This window comes from Vanacampus margaritifer, chromosome 1, assembly GCF_051991255.1.
Source record: "Vanacampus margaritifer isolate UIUO_Vmar chromosome 1, RoL_Vmar_1.0, whole genome shotgun sequence".
Lineage (NCBI taxonomy): Eukaryota > Metazoa > Chordata > Actinopteri > Syngnathiformes > Syngnathidae > Vanacampus > Vanacampus margaritifer.
In genome coordinates, this window is record NC_135432.1 from 13,476,426 (window position 1) to 13,497,294 (window position 20,869).

At 39.2% G+C, this 20,869-nt stretch overlaps 2 protein-coding genes across 4 annotated transcripts; one reads left to right on the forward strand and one right to left on the reverse strand.

Annotated features, from left to right (window-relative positions):
- The first annotated feature begins 1,702 nt into the window (after positions 1-1,702).
- pm20d1.2 (peptidase M20 domain containing 1, tandem duplicate 2) lies at positions 1,703-20,858 on the forward strand. Of its 3 annotated transcripts, none has more exons than XR_013295103.1 (14): positions 1,703-1,984; positions 2,085-2,171; positions 2,839-3,074; positions 3,338-3,424; positions 3,492-3,625; positions 3,712-3,831; positions 3,913-3,988; positions 4,055-4,116; positions 4,630-4,708; positions 4,784-4,855; positions 4,924-5,089; positions 5,158-5,257; positions 5,398-5,583; positions 19,343-20,858. XR_013295103.1 is itself a non-coding variant. In XM_077573745.1 (13 exons), the coding sequence occupies exons 1-13, from the start codon at positions 1,789-1,791 to the stop codon at positions 5,525-5,527; spliced, it is 1,545 nt and encodes a 514-aa protein (XP_077429871.1). In that variant the 5' UTR covers positions 1,703-1,788; the 3' UTR covers positions 5,528-6,905. The 3 variants fall into 3 exon arrangements, 1 of the variants encoding a protein (XP_077429871.1); XR_013295101.1 differs by lacking the exon at positions 19,343-20,858 and adding an exon at positions 5,765-6,907; XM_077573745.1 differs by lacking the exon at positions 19,343-20,858 and having other exon boundaries at positions 5,398-6,905.
- Positions 11,923-19,081, reverse strand: LOC144056715 (acidic mammalian chitinase-like). The gene is made up of 11 exons (XM_077573733.1): positions 18,908-19,081; positions 18,800-18,829; positions 18,504-18,708; positions 16,707-16,763; positions 15,692-15,857; positions 15,494-15,618; positions 15,298-15,421; positions 15,023-15,205; positions 13,602-13,721; positions 12,632-12,764; positions 11,923-12,556 (listed from the first exon to the last, which is right to left on the reverse strand). The coding sequence occupies exons 1-11, from the start codon at positions 18,930-18,932 to the stop codon at positions 12,126-12,128; spliced, it is 1,599 nt and encodes a 532-aa protein (XP_077429859.1). The 5' UTR covers positions 18,933-19,081; the 3' UTR covers positions 11,923-12,125.
- Positions 20,859-20,869: the final 11 nt, after the last annotated feature.

Below are 20,869 nucleotides of genomic sequence, written 5' to 3' on the forward strand. Positions count from 1 at the left end.
TTTGTGTGACTGTGTTTTTGTATTGTCTATGTTCATACAAGGTTGAAAGCCATACATCTATATAAAATGCAAATCATGAATAATGCAGTGGAGCTCAGGAAATTAAAAAGGTAACAAGATGTGTATGATTTTTCAGGGGAAACAAATCCATGACAATTGTTTGAAACCCCCTGAATGAATGTTAATCAAAGCATCACATAATAATCTACCAGTACAATTTAATAATAATAATAAATTGAGACTAATGGAGGAATAATGTTCCAAATGCGATATCAAAATTGACCATGGTGCCTAATTTCTTTTCATTAGATGAGAGATAATGTTCTTTCTTTTAATATTCATTCTTTAAGATGTATTAGTTTTCAAGTTCTTTCCAAAATATATTATTATATGAGCAACCTTAAAACAATGGTTTACTTTCACAGTAGCTACATTTACAGTATTTTCAATGCCATGAAATATCTAGATGTGTGCTAGATAGCTATATGTTATGTAAACATTTCAAATGTTATTCTTGACTTTACTTGTGGCAAAAGCTTAAAGGGAATAAGCCATGCTTTTTGGGAGTTAAAGTAAATAAAGATTGTGTTACAAAAAAACCTAACCCTAACCCTACTACTGACTGATGTGGTGGTATTTTCTTCTCATTATAGAAACATTCTCTAATCATATCAATACCAATGTAAAAAAAAGAAAGAAGGTGTAATCAGTGGTACATTGCACCCCCCCACCCCCTTTTTTTTTTTTTTTTTTTTTACAGCATTGCATTTATTCTATTATACACCAGTGGGAATGGATTTGATCATGTTAAATTGTTTATATATATATGTATATATATATATTGATTTAATGTTGATTTTTTTTCTACCTAAGAAAAACTTCATAGCTGAGTAGTTGGCCATTAGGATAAGTCTTTTTGATAAATTGTATTTTTGTTGATCCAATTTAGTAGATAGAGTGATGTATTTCTTCTTGCCACAATGTGCCGAAATATTACAGTTCCAGGCGAGTTGATAAAATTCCAACATATTAACATGTATCCTTGAGACAGTATAACTCCAAGACGGAACTGAAGACTACCAACATTCTCAGCAACATTGTTAAGAATGAACTACCATAATGAATCTGGATTAAAAAATATATATATATATATAAATAATAAAAATAATATTAATAATTAATACAATAATAATAATAAGAATAAATAAATAAACCTGCTGCCACTTTACTTTAAATGTATAGTTAAGGTCCATAAATTCCAGTTAATAAAACCACGCTTGGAAAGTCATAAAGAAAGTGTTTTCCGTTTTCACATGATGCTGAAATTTTATGTTTTTACAGGTGGAATCAGAAACATTAAGTGGAAGAGCTGAGCGCAAAATTCTATAAACACCTTCATCTTTAGTCAAAGGCACTTTACCTAAAAGTGATAAATCTCGTTTAAGGCTTGTGATTCAAAATAATTTCAGTTTGGGGGAGAAGTAATTGTAGCTCAGTGTCACTATTACAAACATGAACACCGAGAAATGTAAATCATTCTAACCAAATATTGACATTTAATAGGTGTTTAAACATTTGTCGAAAACAAATATAAAGTTTCACATTATTATTTTGTGTCGTTTTAATCTTTAAACAGGTGGGGCTTTGCTTCCGTGTTAACAGTGACGTCATTACTTTTACGCATGCGTGTTGGCTTTAGGTTTCGGGACCGTCAACTGTGTGAACTGCTATGAACTTTTCAGAATAATAGACTTCAGGAGTTATACTGTTGTTCACTAGATAGACGTCATGATGATCAAATTTCTGAAAATTATAATAGGTACTGGATTCGCTGTTGTTTTAATCTTGGTTACCATCGCGTCAATTAGAACGCTGTCACTGGACGTGAATGCAGGACTTCAACTCGCACGCTGGGAAGCGGCGAGTGACATATCGCTTGACATCGACCACCGTCAGCGAGAAGAGATTCTAACACACTTTAAAGGTACGCAATTACTTTACGTGTGTCCATACAATTCAACGAAGCAAAGTAGAATCCTCCATACCTGTTTGTTTGTGACTATATCTTCTTCTTCATTCATCAGAAGCCATTCGCATCCCGACGGTGTCTTTTTCACCCACGGAAAGCAACACCACTGCACTGCTTCATTTCAACTCGTTTCTCCGAAGAGGTAACGACACTTTTAAATGTGTTGGAAGAAGAGTTATGCGAAAGCTAAGTAACAAAGGTCACACATTGTTTCTATACCGGACAAGGCAGCGGCCACCGTGACCTCCCCTGTGAATAGCAGGGGTCAACACTACTGAGCTGTACCCTACATAAAAGACAGTAGCAAATGTTGATGAGCTCAACATTTCCAACGTATCCAAACATTTCGGCAAGTTGCTATTTTACATTTTGTCCAAAGGAGGACTTGAGCCGCCACAAACTGACTAGCTATTGTTGTTTTGTTAAATTGACATATATTTGCAAAGCTCTTCAATCCTATTGGATAATCTAGCCAATGTTGTCATAAATTACCCCCAAAAATATCCGACATGGCCCCGCCTGCCTACAACACAATGTGCTTTTCAGACTATGATAACAAGCTCTTTATTAGCAATCGGATGCGTGTGCAAGCTTAGATCAAATTATTTAACTCGTGTTTCCACTTCCAGTTTGTCACCGGGTCTCCTAAGTGCACATTACTCTAATTTAATTGAACAAAATGTATTTACATCACATTTAGTCTGTAATAGCCACTGAACAACTTTGTACTGCTTATCTTCAGTCAGGTGTAAAATACAAAGGAATATATATATATAACCCGTCTCCATGTTCTCCTCTTCCCTTGTCAGCCTTTCCGACACTTTTTACCTCAAACCTGGTACATCATGAACTGGTGGCCAACTACAGTCACCTGTTCTGGGTCCCAGGATCGCAGCCCGACCTGGTGCCATACATGCTGTTGGCTCATATCGATGTGGTGCCTGCCACAGAGTCAGACGGCTGGGAAGCTCCGCCCTTTTCTGCCCAGGAGATAGACGGTTTCATCTACGGTCGAGGGACGATAGATGACAAGAGCTCTTTAATGGTGAGAGAATCTGTTATTCCGCCATAATGTTTGTAAACAGTAAACACCAGGATACATCTGGGTGGTAGCAAATGAGTGCTGGCCTCAACTGAAATGATGACATAAATAGAAGTCATGTTGTAATGTCTTATTGTGTGTTCGCCATCACTTTACAGTATTTATGCTATTACTCCATTTGATTTTGGCCCTTGTCTGTGTCTTTGGCAGGTGGTTTGCTTCCAAACTGCAACCAATCCTCATCATTATTTCCTTGTGTCTTCCAGGGTATCCTCCAGGCCCTGGAATACTTGCTGATGAAAGGCTACGCACCACGCAGAGGGTTTTACATTGGTCTCGGCCATGATGAAGAAGTAACTTACCTTTCCATAGACACACTTGGAAAGTAGACGGCGCTTATTGTGTTGTCGTCTTTTTAAGGTCAGCGGTCACCAGGGAGCCATGAACATGGTACGACTGCTGAAGCAGCGTAATGTGCGACTGTCGTTTGTCCTGGATGAGGGTCTCGCTGTGCTGGATGGAGTCATCAGCGGTCTCAGCGGACCCGCGGCTTTGTGAGAACGCAACATCAAAATGAAATTGTCACTATTACTATAGCTAAAAGATGAAGTGTTTAAACGTGTGTACATGTTTTGTATAGAATTGGTGTAAGTGAAAAGGGCCTTGCCATTGTAAAGCTGAGCGTATCCACTCTTCCCGGCCATGCGTCAATGCCTTCCAGGGAGAGCAGCATTGGGATCTTAGCTGCAGCAGTCAAAAGGTTTTTTTTTTGTTAATAAAACTGTGCCTTCTTTGGGATATATCTTTGCATATCGTTTTCTTAAAGACTGCTATTCCTCAGACTGGAGGACAACCCTATGCCCATGTTATTTGGTTATGGACCAGAACGTGAAACATTTGAACACTTAGCCCACAAGGTACATTTAAAATAAACTGCTTGGGTCAAGTTGCATATGGATGAAACCTTCTTTTTGTGATTGTAGTTTGGGCTACCAATGAAGTTCATACTATCAAATTTGTGGCTGTTTTCTCCACTTGTTGGCAGGTAATTATATATATATATATATGTTTAACTCATTCACTGCCGTTGACGGCTATAGACGTCAGAAATTCATTTTAACCATTTTTTTTAAGTTTAACATTTTTTCCACTTTTGTTAACAAGAGTATGAAAACCTAGAACTATTAAAGTCATGTGATTAGTTACAATTAAAAATGTTAATGACCTGATGCAATAAGAAAAAAAAAAAGATTACTAAAAATTAGGGGCGTCAGGCGATTATTTTTTTTTATTGTAATTAATCGCATGACTTCTCTGGTTAACTCACGATTAATCACAAATATTACATCTGTTCTTAATGTACAATTTAAAAAAATCTAGGTTTTCATAATCTTGTTAACAAAAGTGGGAAAAAATGTTAAACTAATAGAAATAGTTCAAATGAATTTTTGACGTCTATAGCCGTCAATGGCAGTGAATGAGTTAAAAATATGTTATATATTTGTATATATATATATATATATATATATATGTCATTAATATATGTTTTGTGGCACAGGTTTCTTGAACAAAAAACAGATTCCAATGCCCTTGTAAGGACTACTACTGCAGTCACAATCTTTAATTCAGGTGTAAAGGTAAAGTATTAGAATTTAGATTCCAGTGATTTAATGTGATTTTCAAAACTTTCCCCCTACGTTTTATTTTTGCAGTTTAATGTAATACCTTGCCGGGCTGAAGCGTATGTGAATCTACGAATCCACTCCGCACAGTCATTACAAGAGGTATTGAGTCAAATTTGTTCCATCGGACATTTTCAGCTTCAAATTAAATTCCTGTTATTTCTTTCTAGGTCCTGGACCTCATCCAGGTTACAGTTGGCGACCAACGTGTAAAGATAGAGCTCATTGAGGGCTTTGATCCTTTACCTGTCAGTTCATCCGATGAGAAATCTTACGGCTTCCAGATCATCAAGAAAACCGTGTTAGACATGTTTCCGACAGTAGCAGTCGCTCCAGGTAAATGTCAGATTGAAACAGAACACTGAACGTTCCTTAACTGTGCATTTCGATGTTTGAATGTGCAGGTATTTGTGTTGGGAACACAGACAGTCGACACTTCAAAGATCTGACCAGCGATATTTACCGCTTTGCCCCTTTGTGGTTTAAGCCGGGCGATGCCAAGAGGTAAGAAGAAAGAAGAGCAACACAACAAAGCTGTTGATGATGACTTAAAAGCACCGAATGAACAATTATGTCAAATATATACAAACAATTGTTTTTACCCAAGACCTGGCACATTTCATGTATTGTCCCCCTTCTCTTAGGTTTCATGGCATTAATGAAAGGATTTCCAGAAAGAACTATGAGGAGCTTGTTCTGTTCTACTCCAGACTGATCCAAAACTGTGACATTCCAAAACTTCCTGAGCCTCACACTTCTGCCCATGAACTCTAAACTAATGGAACAAAAATCATACCCTTTTTCCTGAAAACAAAACTACAATCAGGCAGGTAATTATTTGGGTGCTTAATGTTTGTGATGTTTTGCAAGGTTACATGCAGGTCTATTATTAGTCAACATGTCACGACTGACGTATCTTTGTCAACTCAAAATGTAGAAATGTGAATACTGCCTTCTATGCAAGTGCTGTCATGTCATAATTGATCATAATTCATGAATGTTTGCCTCTAGTGCTACTCACACTGGTGTATGGAAGCTGTGAATGTTTGGTGGTGGTCGGAGGGGCCGCACGCGCACACTCGCATCCACGCTTACCTCAGCCTGCCCCAGGGCGGCCGTCGCTACTAAAGTAGTTTACTGCCACCAGAGTGCATGAATAATGTATCCATTCCATTGTAAAGCTTCTTTGAATGTCTAGAAAAGCGCTATATAAATCTGATCCATTATTATTATTATTATTATAAAAATTATGAAGTTATCAAATGAACTATAGACAAAATATGAAGTTTTTACCTGCTGAAAATGGCTAAATGAATCAAGTATCCCTTTCACCAATATATAGTAATTCGCAGTATTAGCGCTATATAAATCTGATGAATTATTATTATTAATTATTATTGTTTGTGGTGCATCACTATGTTTAGCACTGATGCTTTGCACAGGTGTGTTGGATTTGCACACTAACGTCTAGTAACTGGATGTAAAATACAAAAATGAACCTTTTTTTTTTTTGGTTTGATTTCAGTATATGACCACTTGGGGTCTCCCAAATACATGTTTGTCAAATGGTAAAAGGGTTGATGAACATTGCAGAGTAAGGTGGTTTTTGTCTATTGTGGCCACACTGGGCAAGAATGTGGTATTTTTCCGTGTTTGTGAGTCTGTTCTGTAGAAAAAGGCACATCAAATAATTCATGTTTATCATCAACTGAAAATTGTGAATTTCATCATCTTGATAAAGTCCCATATTGCCCATCAAAGAAGTCATTTTCATCGGTTAACCTTTTTTTCTTGAACAAGTAGGACGGTGCAAAAAATGACTATTCTCGTCAAATAACTCTTTTCGGTGTTTTGCATTGCAACATTCAAAATCTTGTCAAAAATACATACATAAACACATAGCAGTCAAAGATGCATTTTATTGAATTTTCTTCCACACAATCACCTGGTTAACCAAAAAACAACAGTGGCGTGCAGTCTGGTGGGTACAAGCTGTCATGAGGTCGTAAACGACATGTAATCACACTACTGATAAATGCATCATTAAAAAAAAAACTGCATCATGGTACAAACAGGGGGAAAAAAACACTTAATGATTAGCCCCACATTGACATAATGATCCCGCTGTCATAAATGCAAACAAAACTGATTTTATAATATATTTGGGCCCCAATTACATTAATCACTACCCACCACACAGCCATCAAAATGCTTTTGTGTTTGTTCTGTTTGACTCAGAAGTCTACAGTTTTAATATCATGAACCCCTTCACCCTGGCAAGTGGAGAACCCACGGGGTCAAATTTGGCCCCTATAAATTCTGCTACTCAAATAACAAAGACCTTTTTTTTCTTCTTTTTTTTTTTTTTACAAATTTAACTTCAAAAGTCCAGAGTGCCACTTCTGACCATGGGGCCATCTAGTGGATGAATATTGCACTTACATGAGCCAGAGTGGCGGTGACAAGATGGCTGGCAACATGCTGTTTTGTTAAGCTGGAAATCAATCCAAACAAAACCATCTTCTCAGCAAACCATCAGATGGTAAAATTGTGTGTTTTTGTGTTAATCTATTTCATATCATGTTGCAGAATGCCTAGGAGTATGTTTTATATATATATATATATTGATAAATTAGCAACTCTGAGCTAGTTCAAAAAACAAGGGTTAAAATTTAAAAAACATATATTTTGGTGTTCAGTGAACTTATAGCAGTCATTTAATGTATAATTCATAATTTTCCAAAGAAGAAAGGGGTTCTTGGGTTCTCCAGGGTTAAGCAAACGTGATTCCATGAATCCTATTGAAGAGCTGATTGCTGACCTGTTGGATTGGTTCAAACACCTAATTGCTGAAAGTTCTGACGTGTTTGTCGTGTTGGTGGTGGTGCCCTGTGTGATGTGTTTAATTGGGCAAATGCACGTTTAATGATGGCAAATTGCCACTGCAGATCAGATTGCTGGGCAAAACAGGCAGTTCCAGTGAAGTCATCTAGGTCCAAAGACGTGATAAAGGCTCCTGCAAATTGGTTGTCTTGAATGTAACCGACCTGCAGTATAGTCAAGGTGGGGAAAAAAATGAATATATGCAAACAGTTGATACGTTGTGTCATCTCAGTGATCATTTCATTGGTGACAAGCCAAAGTCTCCAGTGGATTTTGGGATTATGTTTGGCTACCTTTGGATCAATTTCTGCTTGCTTGTCAAAGGCAAACCAGGCATCAGGTGAACACACATGAAAGCAAGATCCAGATTTTAGTACTCCCATTCTTCTCACCCGTTAAAACGGAAGCTGCCGCCGTCATATTTGACCTCTGAACGGGACCAGAAACCTGCTAGTATACCAGACAAAAGCTGCCTTCCACCGGCTCAACTTTACTCTCAGAGTTGGTAGTAAAAAAAAATAAATCTGAAAACTCCAACTCCCATGTTAAGCTTACTCTTTGTTGCATTTTGACTCTTCCAGTATTCCATAGCTGTGACCTATATGGAAAATAGTTGGGGACCAAAGAACAGACATGGTGCTCAAGTCATCAAAACATGAACTGAGACTGATCCCGCAGCAGAAAGGTTATGATGACTCACGGCCTCTTCGTATGAGCGTTTTGGCATGTTGAACGTTGGTTTTGCTTGCCAAAATTTATGTCTGTGTCTGATGTCATCACATTCAAGAAATCTGTGTCGCTGATAAAACACAGTTACTGCATAGCAAAACATGAAAGGAGCACATTATGGCAATCTTTTTCAAGCGTGTGTGTGTCTGTACTTGGACATAGCTTTGACGTCATAAGTCCTTCTAATGGCTTGTATTAGCAGCGACACCAGCAGTAAGCAGTAGTTTAACTTTTCCGGCTGGAGGTGTCGCAGCTTCAATTTCCTCTCAGAATTCCTATTTAAAAGAAAATCTTTGTGAAGTTGACATGTACGGTAAGAGATGATTTTGACTGACGTTCCATGGGAGATGGCAATACCTGCTTTCGGATCATACCTGGATGAGAGAAGTGTAGTCGGCCTTCTTCACTTGTCTGTTTTCATTCACCCACAAAAGGTTTATCCCATCAAAATGATGTGTTCTCAAGTAAGCAATTGCAGACAGAACAAAAGTGCTTCTGCTTGAGGGTGTGGCCGTCATGTCTTGGACTCTTGAACATGAGGGGAGAAAAGTGCTCTTAAACAATAATGGCAGGAAAGACGTTAGAGTTGACCTCCAACCATCAAGTTGACCTCCAAAAGGGTTTTCGGTTGGGTATTGCTGTTGCTGCAATCATTATTGACATCTTGAAAACAACATCTCTCCACAAAAAATGTGCCTGCTCAATGTCGACCTGAGGGAAGTGAAGGCTGGAATTTTTGGCACGTCATCAGGCCTAGGTAAAATGTGATAAGCTGGATCAATACTGACAGAGCTGAAGATCAGATGGGTACACAGAGTTGTGTTGATGTCTGAACAATTAAAACATCCATAGTACAATAAAAAATAAATAACCCACCCCGCCCACCCCTGGATCAAAACTGGAGGTAAAAAATTTGTAACAACCAAGGCTGAGCGTAGAAGCTGGCTTTCAGGTTAGTAATGTTTGTGGGACTGAGAAAAAATGGCATTACTACATTTCTCATTTAATTAACAGATACACCTTCCCACTTTCCACTATAAATCATCCCCTTTGTGTTTTTGTTCTCTTTTTTTGTACCCAACTAACCTTGTTGTACTGTAGGTGTATTCCAACAAGCATTTTAGTTGGTCAGCCGTCACTTTGGGCGAATTTAAGCTGCATTGCGCAGCATTTGGGGCAAGGAGGTGCTATAATATGGAGGCCCAAAGCTGCCAAAATTAAAAATAAATAAATGATAAAATAAATAAATAAATGACTAAAAGTGAAAATAAAAACGGATATAAAACATATTCAAAAATTAAATTAAAAAAATAAATATACATGGAAATAAAAACAACAACAAGAAAATATATCCCTATAGAAATAAATAAAAGTAAAAAAAAAAAAAAAAGTATAACCCCGTCATAACTCTGCCTAGCCTTGGTAAAGCCCTTCCAACATACGTTTTAAAATATTTTCTATTCATTTCATTTACTTGAAAAATAGTAAAGAGTTCACAAGTACCTATTCTGTTCCAATTTAATCCCTGCTTCTACGTTTGTGGTGCACCCGTACCTTACACCAAAACTAACTACTATTCCAAGATAATCAGTGACAATAATGGAAATGCTAAGTCCCTGTTTGCTGTTCTCAACAATATCGCCCATACCCAGGACTCCCTCCCCCCTCACTTATGCACAACCGCCTTCTGCAACTCCATCTTGTCATTTTTCCGTGATAAAATTAGGGACATCCATCACAACCTTGGGTTGAGCCATCAACCTACCTTCTCAGCTGACTTTCACCTATCCACACATTCATTTTCCTCCTTCCAGCTCCCCTTTCTCCCAGAAATCACATAATTAATTCAGAAATCCAAGCCAGCCACCTCTCAACTGGACCCACTCCCCACACAACTTACCAAAGCCTGCCTCCCCTCCCTTATCCCCCTTATCGCTGCAATTATTCACTCCTCCCTCACCACGGGAACTGTACCAAAATCATTCAAAACTGTTGCCGTTACTCCCATCTTGAAAAACCCCCAGCACTGACCCACCAACTTCAACAACTACCGTCCTATCTCCAACCTTCCCTTCATATCCAAAATCCTTGAAAAATCAGTTGCCCCTCAAGTCCATTCCCACTTATCCTCCAATCATTTGTGTGAACAGCTCCAGTCTGGTTTCCGCCCAAAAGCACCGAAACAGCCCTCATCAAAATTGCAAATTACCTTCTTATTGCAGCTGATTTTGGACTCCTCACTATCTTCATTCTCCTTGACCTGAGCGCGGCCTTCGATACCATCAGTCACACCATCCTCCTCAACAGACTTTTCTTCCATTGGCATCACCCACACCCCGTTGAACAGTTTTTTTTTTCATCTTACCTCTCCTGTTGCGTTCAACTGAAGTCCCTTAAATCTGTCCTCTCCCCTGTTACTTCTGGTGTGCCCCAGGGATCTGTCTTGGGGCCCCTCCTCTTCATCATCTATCTCCTCCCCCGCCGCAATATTTTCCGTAAATGTAACATTTAATTTCATTGCTGTGCTATACCCAACTTTATCTCTCTACCAAACCCTCTTACACTCAACCACCCACCTCCCTTACAGACTGCATCTCTGAAATAAAAACTTGGTTCAGTCAAAAATTTCCTGCAATTAAACAGTAACAAGACCGAATTCCTACTCATCTGCACCAAAACCACCCTCTCAAAAACAGCCAGTTTTTCCATCGACAACACTTCTGTTTCATCTTCCCCCCCAAGTTAAAAGCCTGGTAGTCATCCTGGACAGCACGCTATCAATAACATTACCCGGTCTGCATATTTCCACCTACGTAACATCAACCGTCTTCGCCCCTCTCTGACTCCCCACACTGCCACCATCCTGGTCCACACTCTTGTCACCTCCCGTCTTGACTATTGCAATTCTCTCCTTTTTGGCCTCCCTCACAAATATCTCCATAAACTCCAGTTGGTCCAGAATTCAGCTGCACGCACCATAACCCGAACTGCCTCCACCCAACACTTCACCCTCATCCTCCACCAGCTTCACTTGCGCCTGGTTGAGACTCGCATCCAATTCAAAATCTTCCTGTTCGCACCCCCCCTCTACCCCCCCCCCCCCCACACACACACACAAACAAAACAAAACAAGGCGGGGCACAGAGAAACCATATGAGGAAAGGCACCGAGGCTAAATACTGAAAGACAACAAAATAAAAGAAGTAAAAACTTAAAGAAAACTGAATAAAAGGCTAAATCAAAGCTCAAAGACCATATGATAAAAGGAACTGGGAACTAAGAAAATTAATAAAAGGAGTTAAAAAGATAATTTAAATGCCAAACTAAAAAAGTCTCTGCGGACCTGATGCCCTCCGGCAGGCTATTCCATAGGTGATGACCATAGTGGCTAAATGCAGTGTGTTTTGGTCTAAGAAGGCAAGGGGAGGGGAATTCTCTTCTCTAAAAAAAAAAAGAAGGGAAAAAAAAAGGAATAAAACCAATTAAAAGCGGGAGCTGAGGTGAGTGTGGTAATGGTATGACCACAAACTGACAGTACATGCTAAAGGACACAATGACACTATTGACGTAGTTTAATGACAGTCAGGATATAAAAAGCTACACATGATGTAGTGTACATATGATGCAGCACAGATGATGTCTTATTTATGTTGTCACCATCAACCGAAAGTGTTGGGGTTGCGCTTGTGGGCTACACTGAATACTTAAATGAAGGATTTAAAATATACTACATTGCTTGAGCAAGGCAATGATTTCATATTTATTTCGGCCAATCACAGCACTGGCATTTGGTGTTGAAAAGAAGGCCAGCGGGGCATTTCTGAATGAAGGTGCGGCCGTGGAAGCACTGATAAAAGGAGTTTTTGTCATGACTATTCTCATAAAGGTTGTCAGGCTTGTTGGCACAGAAGCCACTTCCAGATGCGATAGTTGTGGTGGTTGGTGCGGTGGTTGGGATCTCTGGTGCCTTTGTGGTCTTTGTCGTGGTTGGGATCTCTGGTGCCATTGTGGTCTTTGTCGTGGTTGGGATCTCTGGTGCCATTGTGGTCTTTGTCGGGATCTCTGGTTGTATTGTGGTCTTTGTCGTCGTTGGGATCTCTGGTTTCATTGTGTCCACTAATGCCATTGTGGTTTCAGCTAATTCAGTTGTGGTGTTTGGTGGGTTTGTGGTTGACTGCGGCGGCGGGAAATCTAAAGTAGATAATCATTTCATTGATTAATCACAAGCTATTTGACTTGTTGATTGTTTAGCAAAGATTTCCAGACCTGAACTCAGAAGAGAGCGCAGGTAACTGATGAGCGGATAGCTTCCTTGTCCGCAGAACTGTCCAGCAAAATCATCAAGATCCAGAGCCCAGACAAAAGCCCCGCCAAAGTTTTCATCTTTCAGGTACTGTGTCTGTGGGACATGATCGAGTGCTTAACGTTCAAATGGCTTTCAAGAAAAGAGTTTTGAACTGAGTGGGAAAGAAAATAATCAGCATAAAATGTAAAGACGTTAGTATTTTGTAGGGAATTTCTTTGTTGCAACAGGGACTACATTTACATGTAGTCAATAACACTTTCGAAACCCGAATATTGGCAATATTTGCGTTTTGAAGCGCTAAGACTTGAAAAAACCCGAATAAGACCCCTGGGTACTCCTTTGCTAACCGAATACTTGGTTATATAAACATGTATTGTTATGTAGTCATTCACTAAATAGACTTGAACGTCTTTTATTGACTGTAGAAAGTTAAAAGCAGAAATCAAATCTATGGTCGGTGCATTGCGCTTTAGATCGAAATATGTAACGGTTATCCTGCATGTCTCAGAAACCGGAATTTTGCATCACTTGTAAGAACATGCATTTGTGGGATTAGCAGCAGAGCTGAGTTACTCTCATGAAAAATATGCCAAATATTCTTTTCCAATTCCAAACATCTTTTTTGCTTTGTTCCCCAACTTCGGTTTCTTGTTAGGTGTTGATATTTGTAATTAAATAAATTGGACCCTCATTTGTGTGTGGAGAAACCTTACACATCCACATGCTGTTAGATGGAAACACGAAGATTATTACCTTTGTAAAGGTCAAATATTTGATATTGGATCTGTTTATCTCGTTTGCTTGGTGAGGCCACAGTTGGCACTTGTCTCCATAAACACAGATAACGTGTGCCGCGCTCTATTGCTACTCTACTTAGATAATAACTAGTACATAAACTTCAACATTCATTGGAAGTAGGCCATTTATTACCTTGATTTGAAAACTCTGTCTGTTATCAAAGCCGACCCACTCATTGCCTCGAACGGCGTACGGCACCCTCTGCTCCTCGATCCAATGGAGACTTCCTCCTCCACTGAGGAAATTGCAAATCTGTTGAGGTGAAATAAACAAGCAATTCATTCTGATGCATTTTTGGTAGGTTACATTTTAGTGGACAAAAAATATTAGGTTGCCTGTAACAAATTTCTGTAAAATTTATGGTAAAAAACGACAGCATTTTCTTGTTTTTTAATTTAGCAGTATTTAACTGTATACAGAGTACAGTAATTTGCTGTATAATTAGCGGTAAAATACTGTATATTTTACAACACTATGTTTTGGCATGTATATATGTGGATTACAGGTAAATACTGTAAAGATTGTTGGATTTTGCGGGTATCTCCGTAGGAGAAGAAGCAAATAGCGGACCCTGTATTATCACCGGCGCAAGGACAAGAGTAATATCTTAGCGCGAGGGCAGTCTGCATCGTCTTCACATCGCATTTCTCCGAGAAACAGGCAACATTACAGCTAACATTCATTTATGCGCTCGGCTGCAGAACGAGAATTGATTTGACTACAACGAGGGCGGCATGGTGGGTGACTGGTTAGCACATCCGCCTCCCAGTGCTGAGGGCGTGAGATTGAATCCGGGCTCCGGCCTTCCTGGTTGGGTTTGCATGTTCTCCCCGTGCCTGTGTGGGTCTCCTCCCACATTCCAAAGACATGCATGGCCGGTTAATTGAGCACTTAAGTTGTCCCTAGGTGTGATTGTGAGTGTGGATGGTTGTTCGTCTCTGTGTGCGCTGCAATTGGCCGGCAGCCCGTTAAGGGTGTACCCCGCCTACTGCCCAAAACCAGCTGGGATAGGCTCCAGCGACCCTTTTGAGGAATAAGCTGTTAAGAAAATGGATAATGATTTCTTATTTTACTTGCTTGTTTTGCTTTATGTACTCATTTTACTTCCTCATATTACTCCCATATTTTTTTTTTGGGGGGGGGGCATTTTCTGGGTGTTTATTATCATTGTCGGGACCATGTGTCCTTGTGGGGACATTTTGGTGGTCCCCATGAGTCCAAACCTCTTTTTGAGGGTCAAAACTTGGTTTTAGAGTTTAGGTTTGAATTGAGTTTTGGTTGGGCTTAGGGTCAGGGAGTCAGTTGCAAAGGTTAATGTAAGGGTCTCGGAAATGCCTTATGTAAATGAGATGTCCCCACTAGACATGCAAACCCAACATGTGCGTGTTTATGTGTGTGTGTGTGTGTGTGTTATATACAGTACTGCTTCATTTCCCATTCTTGAAAAGTGCCGTATTGATAAACTGATTAAATAGGATGAGTGATGTTTTGGTTAGAAAAAAAAATGGCCTTGATGATAGTGAAGAAACCGTGTGCGGTGAATGTTGACCCACCTCATAGTAGGACCAGAATCCAGCTTCTCGCGTGTAGATCCCGGCTGAGGCCGGTCCGGCGGCAGCTGCGCCAACACCGTTAGCCGCTGAAAGTGTGCGAAATGTGCGCCCGTATGTCGCAAAACCAACGTTGAGCTTGTCAAGAGGAGCTCCTTGATCTCGCCAGTATTTCATTGCAAAATCCTTCAAGAAAAGTGGCGGAAACACGTTTTGTGTAAAACTCACGGCGTTTGCAGGTTAGACGGGAAAGGCTGTAGAGGGAAAAGGGCACTCACGACATTGTAGTAGATGTTGTCCCCTTGATCGGAAGAGGCACGGTACAGGGGGCTGTTGTGACTGGTGACCGGGTCCCACGCTCCGTGGAAGTCGTAGGACATAACATTGATGAAGTCTAGAAACCTGTTAGACACCACAAAACATTTTGTGGTGACTAAAAGTACTAAAGGAATTAATAAATGAAAGATGACTCACTTTGACACTTTGGCAATCTCATAGCCATTGTCAATGTTTCCCTTTCCAGCCGCAACCGCTGCTGTTAGCAGCAGGCGCGGTCGGCTTGTCCGTTTCGCTTCCTCTTCAAAGGCAGCCATTAATTCCTACAAGTATTTGGACAACAATTTGCAGTCATTTTCAAGCTAATAGCTCAAGTCATTTTGATTTTCTGCTGACCTGACAAAGCACTGTGAACCTCTCTTTGTCCACCGGGGGGCTTCCTCGGGCACCAGGGTACTCCCAATCCATGTCTAACCCATCGAAGTCGTATTGTCGCAAGAACTTAATTGAAGACTGAATAAATGTCTGGCGGTTGGCAGGAGTGGAAACCATGGTTGCAAATCTGCAGGAATGGGGAACAGACTATTAAAATGATTGATGAGGTGACACACCTCGTACAATAGGCTTAATGGGGGGCGTGTGGGGGGTGGGTGGGTTATAGGTAGCTTTGGTACATCTCCCGGTTCAGAAGTGAAAATTTGCAAAACAGTATCACGCTTCCTGTGCAGAAGCCAATTTCTTTCTCTATATCCTTGGTACATCTCTCAAAAATAAAATTCTGCGCCATTGAACATGTCATTGCTATCAGAAGAACAAAGTCTTTGTGTCACTGTGAATGGATAGCAATCAAATTGCTTCGTCATGCTCTCAAATAACTACACTAGAGGCATGTTCTGTTCCAAATTGAAAGTAACACCTTTGTGTATGTGGAAAATTGACTGCAAAAGACTAGGTAAGATTCACATGTCACTTTTACTGATTGTACTGTAAAAAAAAAATTGAAGGTAAGATTCACGTCACTTTTACTGATTGTACTGTAAAAAAAAATTGAAGGTAAGATTCACATGTCACTTTTACTGATTGTACTGTAAAAAAAAATTGAAGGTAAGATTCACATGTCACTTTTACTGATTGTACTGTAAAAAATGTTGACAAACCATTTCATTGTGATACAGAAAGGAAAAGGCTGCACTGCAGAGCACAAATAAAAAACGTAACAAAAAAAAAAGTATAAATGTAAACATGCGGCAATGTCAATAGGGAAAATTGTACGCGCAAGGCTGTATGGTGCATTCTTATGTCATTTTGACAATTTCAATTCTGAATGTACCAAAGCAACTGTGAAAAACTGTAATATAGCCTTTATTTTTATTTTTATGAGGCCAAGCTTGTTTTAGAATTGAAAACTTACTGTGCAGTTCCAAAGTTCCAGCCACCAACAGCGAGCAAAGTCTTCAGCTGCGGGTTTCTGTGTGACCACCACATTCATAAATAATTTGGTTAACTTAACCCCTGGGCGTTATTTTATTTTGAAATGGCTTCGTCAGAACCAACAAAAAGCCAAAAAATGGTCAAATAACGCCCAGGGGTTAAAAGTGTTGACAGTAAATAATGAAGACAATGAAGTACAGTAGCAAAACTGTTCAGTTCCAAAAACATGCATGGTAGGTTAAGTGAAGACTAAATTGTCCAGGTGTGACTGTGAGTGTTTGTCTGTTTTATGCCCTGAGGTTGGCTGGCGACAAATTCATTATTATTTTTTTGTTCTCATGTTTTGAATGATACATGTAGTGCCGGTTTCCGTGTCCTTGTTGTTGTTTTTCATTTACTTCACCTGATCATGTTTGACTACTTCTGTAGTAGCGTACTTTACAGGCCCGTGTGTTCTGTAGCTAGCTGTGTCATGGCCGCATGATGGCCGTGCTTGTGTGTCACACTTTCAGGTTGAGTTCAGTCTTGGTTATGATTCTCATCATTTTATACTAGTTTAAGCATTTGAAATCTATTGCAGCTTTCCCCTATTGTTAAACCTGAGCAACATTTCTCAATGTGCAATTGCAAGGAATTATGGGATTTCTTCATCGATTCATAATATCATAAAGAATGATGTGTGTGTTTGTTTGTTTTTACTTAATTACAATGAATGGTCCAACTAGTCACTTCTGTTTAAAATACCGAATCATCTACTAGGCTTCAGTCCTCCATTCTAGTTGTTGGCGTGTCAATGAATCATAAATAAAGAATAAACCTGCTGTTTGATGTAATTATTATAACATTTACCATAAAAAAATTTTGGGAGCATCTTTACTATAGACCCTTTTAAACAGGCATTAAACAAAACATTGAACAGGAAATACACAGTCTGAGTCATAGTATAGGAGTTTTATTTTATTTATTTATTTTCATCAGTTACCTGAGTTTCCATATTATACCCACTGAAATGTGAGAAACACTGCATCGATGACCTCATCTTAATGTTGAAGGGCCAGATTTGACTGATGTGAGGCATGCTTAAGAGATGCCCCCCTCTGCATTGAACAAACTAATATTCACAAAAAGCAAAGCCTTTTTTTCTCCAATTTCTTTTAAAGTCAGTGCAGACAAATCTTGCTAAAGTAAAATATTTTTGCAGCTATATGTTGAGTCGCTGTCATTCGTCATCTGAAACTACGCTATGCAAATTGAGACAACTATACATTAGCAAATACCATCAAGCTGTACCATAAAAAAAAAGGTGTGTCAAAACCTGTGTAGTGCGACCAACTGAAAAAGTTAGTGTAGAGCCCTGAATATTTTTCGTTTGCATTATTTTTGCACCAGAGAGTGCTGACTTTTAATTTGAGATTTACACAATAAATGTTGTTATCCAAAGTAAATTTATTCTTTCGTTGTTTGTTTTGTTTTTTTTAATCCATATAGCTTCCATAAAGGACTATTTAAATCAGTGGGCAAATTATAAAAAACTAAACAAAAAAAAGGAATGCAGTTTATACCGTGATATGAATTTTGGACCATAAAGCCCAGCCCTAATTGATGTTTTTGATCACTTGCACAACATACAAGCACATTGAGACCTAACGGGCCTGCACAAGTAACAATGTTCAGGTTTGATTGGCATTGCCATAACAATAATAAAAATTACAGTATGCATTTGTTTAACATTTTCATGCTAACAAAAGAATCATATGATCAACTGAACACAACTGACCTGATCTTGAGTTGATTGAAGGATTTATACAAAACGTCATCATTCCATTCGTACGTTGACATCTCATTTGAGGGGCTGATGATGGAGAATGCGTAGATCAGGTGTGTGCAGAGGTGGGGGTCCACATTTTCTGGCGTATATCTTCCCACACCTGGCCTGTACTGGGACCAGTTGGTGAAGTAACACACCAGTTTGCTGGAGGACACTGTTGGAAAGAAGAGGAATGAAATGAAAAAAACAAAAAAAAGCTCCCTCTGTTGGTATAAAGGATGGAATGAAAATAGTAAAGGACATACCAACTTGAAGGCACATCAAGAGGGACAGTCCTGAAAAAGAGATTTCAGAATGATTATGGATATCGATGTTATGCTACTCATTATTCAAATATGAAATCATAAACTTACCAGCCAAAAGTTTTAGGTGAGCCATGTTTGTGTCCTTCAGCTATGAACTGAGATTGTCAGAGATGTCAAATCTTCTTAAAAAAAAAAATTGAAATTCCACTGCAAGATGCTTAAAACATCTTCAGTCTTACCTGGTGTAATGCGATTGTCTGGCTGTTTTTTGTTCCTGGTGTAGGAGTGGGTTTTATAGGGCCGTTGGGAGGGACAAAGGCTGCACGCCGCCGCGGGGAGAGAGATGCTCTCAGAAGTATCATTTCCGCTGAGAAAAGCAAGCCATTAGTTGAGCACTTTTGATGGTATCTATTTTTCTTGAAACATAAATCAGGATAACGCAACTAAGGTTATGTAAATACTCATCCTGTAGATAAGAACATCTTGATAAATGCTCTGATGATGCATATGCAATCTGTCATTTTATATTCCTCATACTTGCAGTTCTTCATGCTGAACTCTGAACTTCAACCTGATCCATTGTCGTCCTCATCTTTACCTGCTTTGCACTTTTATTTTCGTAATTCTCCAATCAACAATGTAGATAGAAACTTTGAAACGTATTGAAACTTGTTGCACTTTTAGGCCAGTACAGTGAGGTTACTACACTCTTTCTTTGTCTTTAAATGTATTTCTTGTTTTTTTTTCCCCAAGGGTTTTATTACTCGAAAAGTGTTTTTTTTTTTTTTTGGCATTAGATTGCAGGGTTTGTTTTTATCGTCACTGGAAAGTTAACAGAACGTGTCTAAGTTTGCCACTTCAGACTGAGAAGCTCCTCAACTGAACACTTTTAGACGCCTGCCGAATTACTTGACATCACATTTCTGGCTGTAGTTGTTTCAAAGGGATTGTCTTTAATGTCTTTATGTGTTATTTACTGCTGCCAGTCTCGTCCAGAAAACTCTTTCAAAAAGGCATTTATTAATCCCAATTCAACTTATTGTGGTTAAACAAAGGTTTAATAATTATTATTATTATTATAAAACAAGTGCATGCATGTTCTGTATAATCAACGTTTTAGTCCAAAATTCAGTTTTAATTTTTGAACACTCCAAATGTTGACACATAGCTGTACTGTAGTTTTTTCGTCTTCCTCCCCAGCATGTACAGTATGTCGACTTTAGCATTTTGCCATCCAATGCAGCAATCAGTGAGACTGCAATAACACACAACTATCTTCTATCAGTTGACAATGCCTTCCTTACTGGTGAGGTGATATGATAAGAAGCTTCTTTTTTTTGCACAAACCTGCGTGATGTAACAGTGAGTTGTCTCGTAGAGGGGCGCTTGGTTCAAGGTTTCAAGACAACGAACACGTCATGCAACAAAAATCCAAGGCGTTAAATTTAAGTTCATTTATAATTGAAGCCAGCTACTTGAAGGTTATTACTGTAGTTAACATTTATTTTAACGACCCTGCAAAGTGAATTTGAATTGTTTCTGAATATACATATTTGAAGATAATTGCTGAAAAAAACGTGCAAAGACTTAGAACAATTTAACACTCAATTGTGGAGATAAAGCATTCTGCAGTTGGCTAAAACGGTGCCTCATGACGCACTTCAGCTCCCCCACTAAATAATATTAAATTGCCTTTGTTCACTTTGGTTGTTATCCAGCGCAATGGCAAAGTGTTAGCTAGCTAGCTAGCTAGCAATGCTTCGCCCCCAAAACTGCATATTCCCTTCAGATAGGCCTGCTGCTGGTGTGCCAGTTTTAGAGTGCCTCACTGGTGGCCCCTAGTGCTTGTACCTTGTTGAGATTCTTCTGCCCAGATTTAGTTATAACTGTTTTAATTTACTTATTTCCTCAGTAGAACTTTTATCTGTGGATGTGTATTTGTAAGTGCTGTCACAATTTCTGCTCATGTCATCATGACGAAAGGACCTCGTCTGTTTCCACATCAATGGGCCAGTCAGGGCTGAGGGCTGTTTTCTTCCGGCTGTCATCATGTGTATTGAACTCAGGACT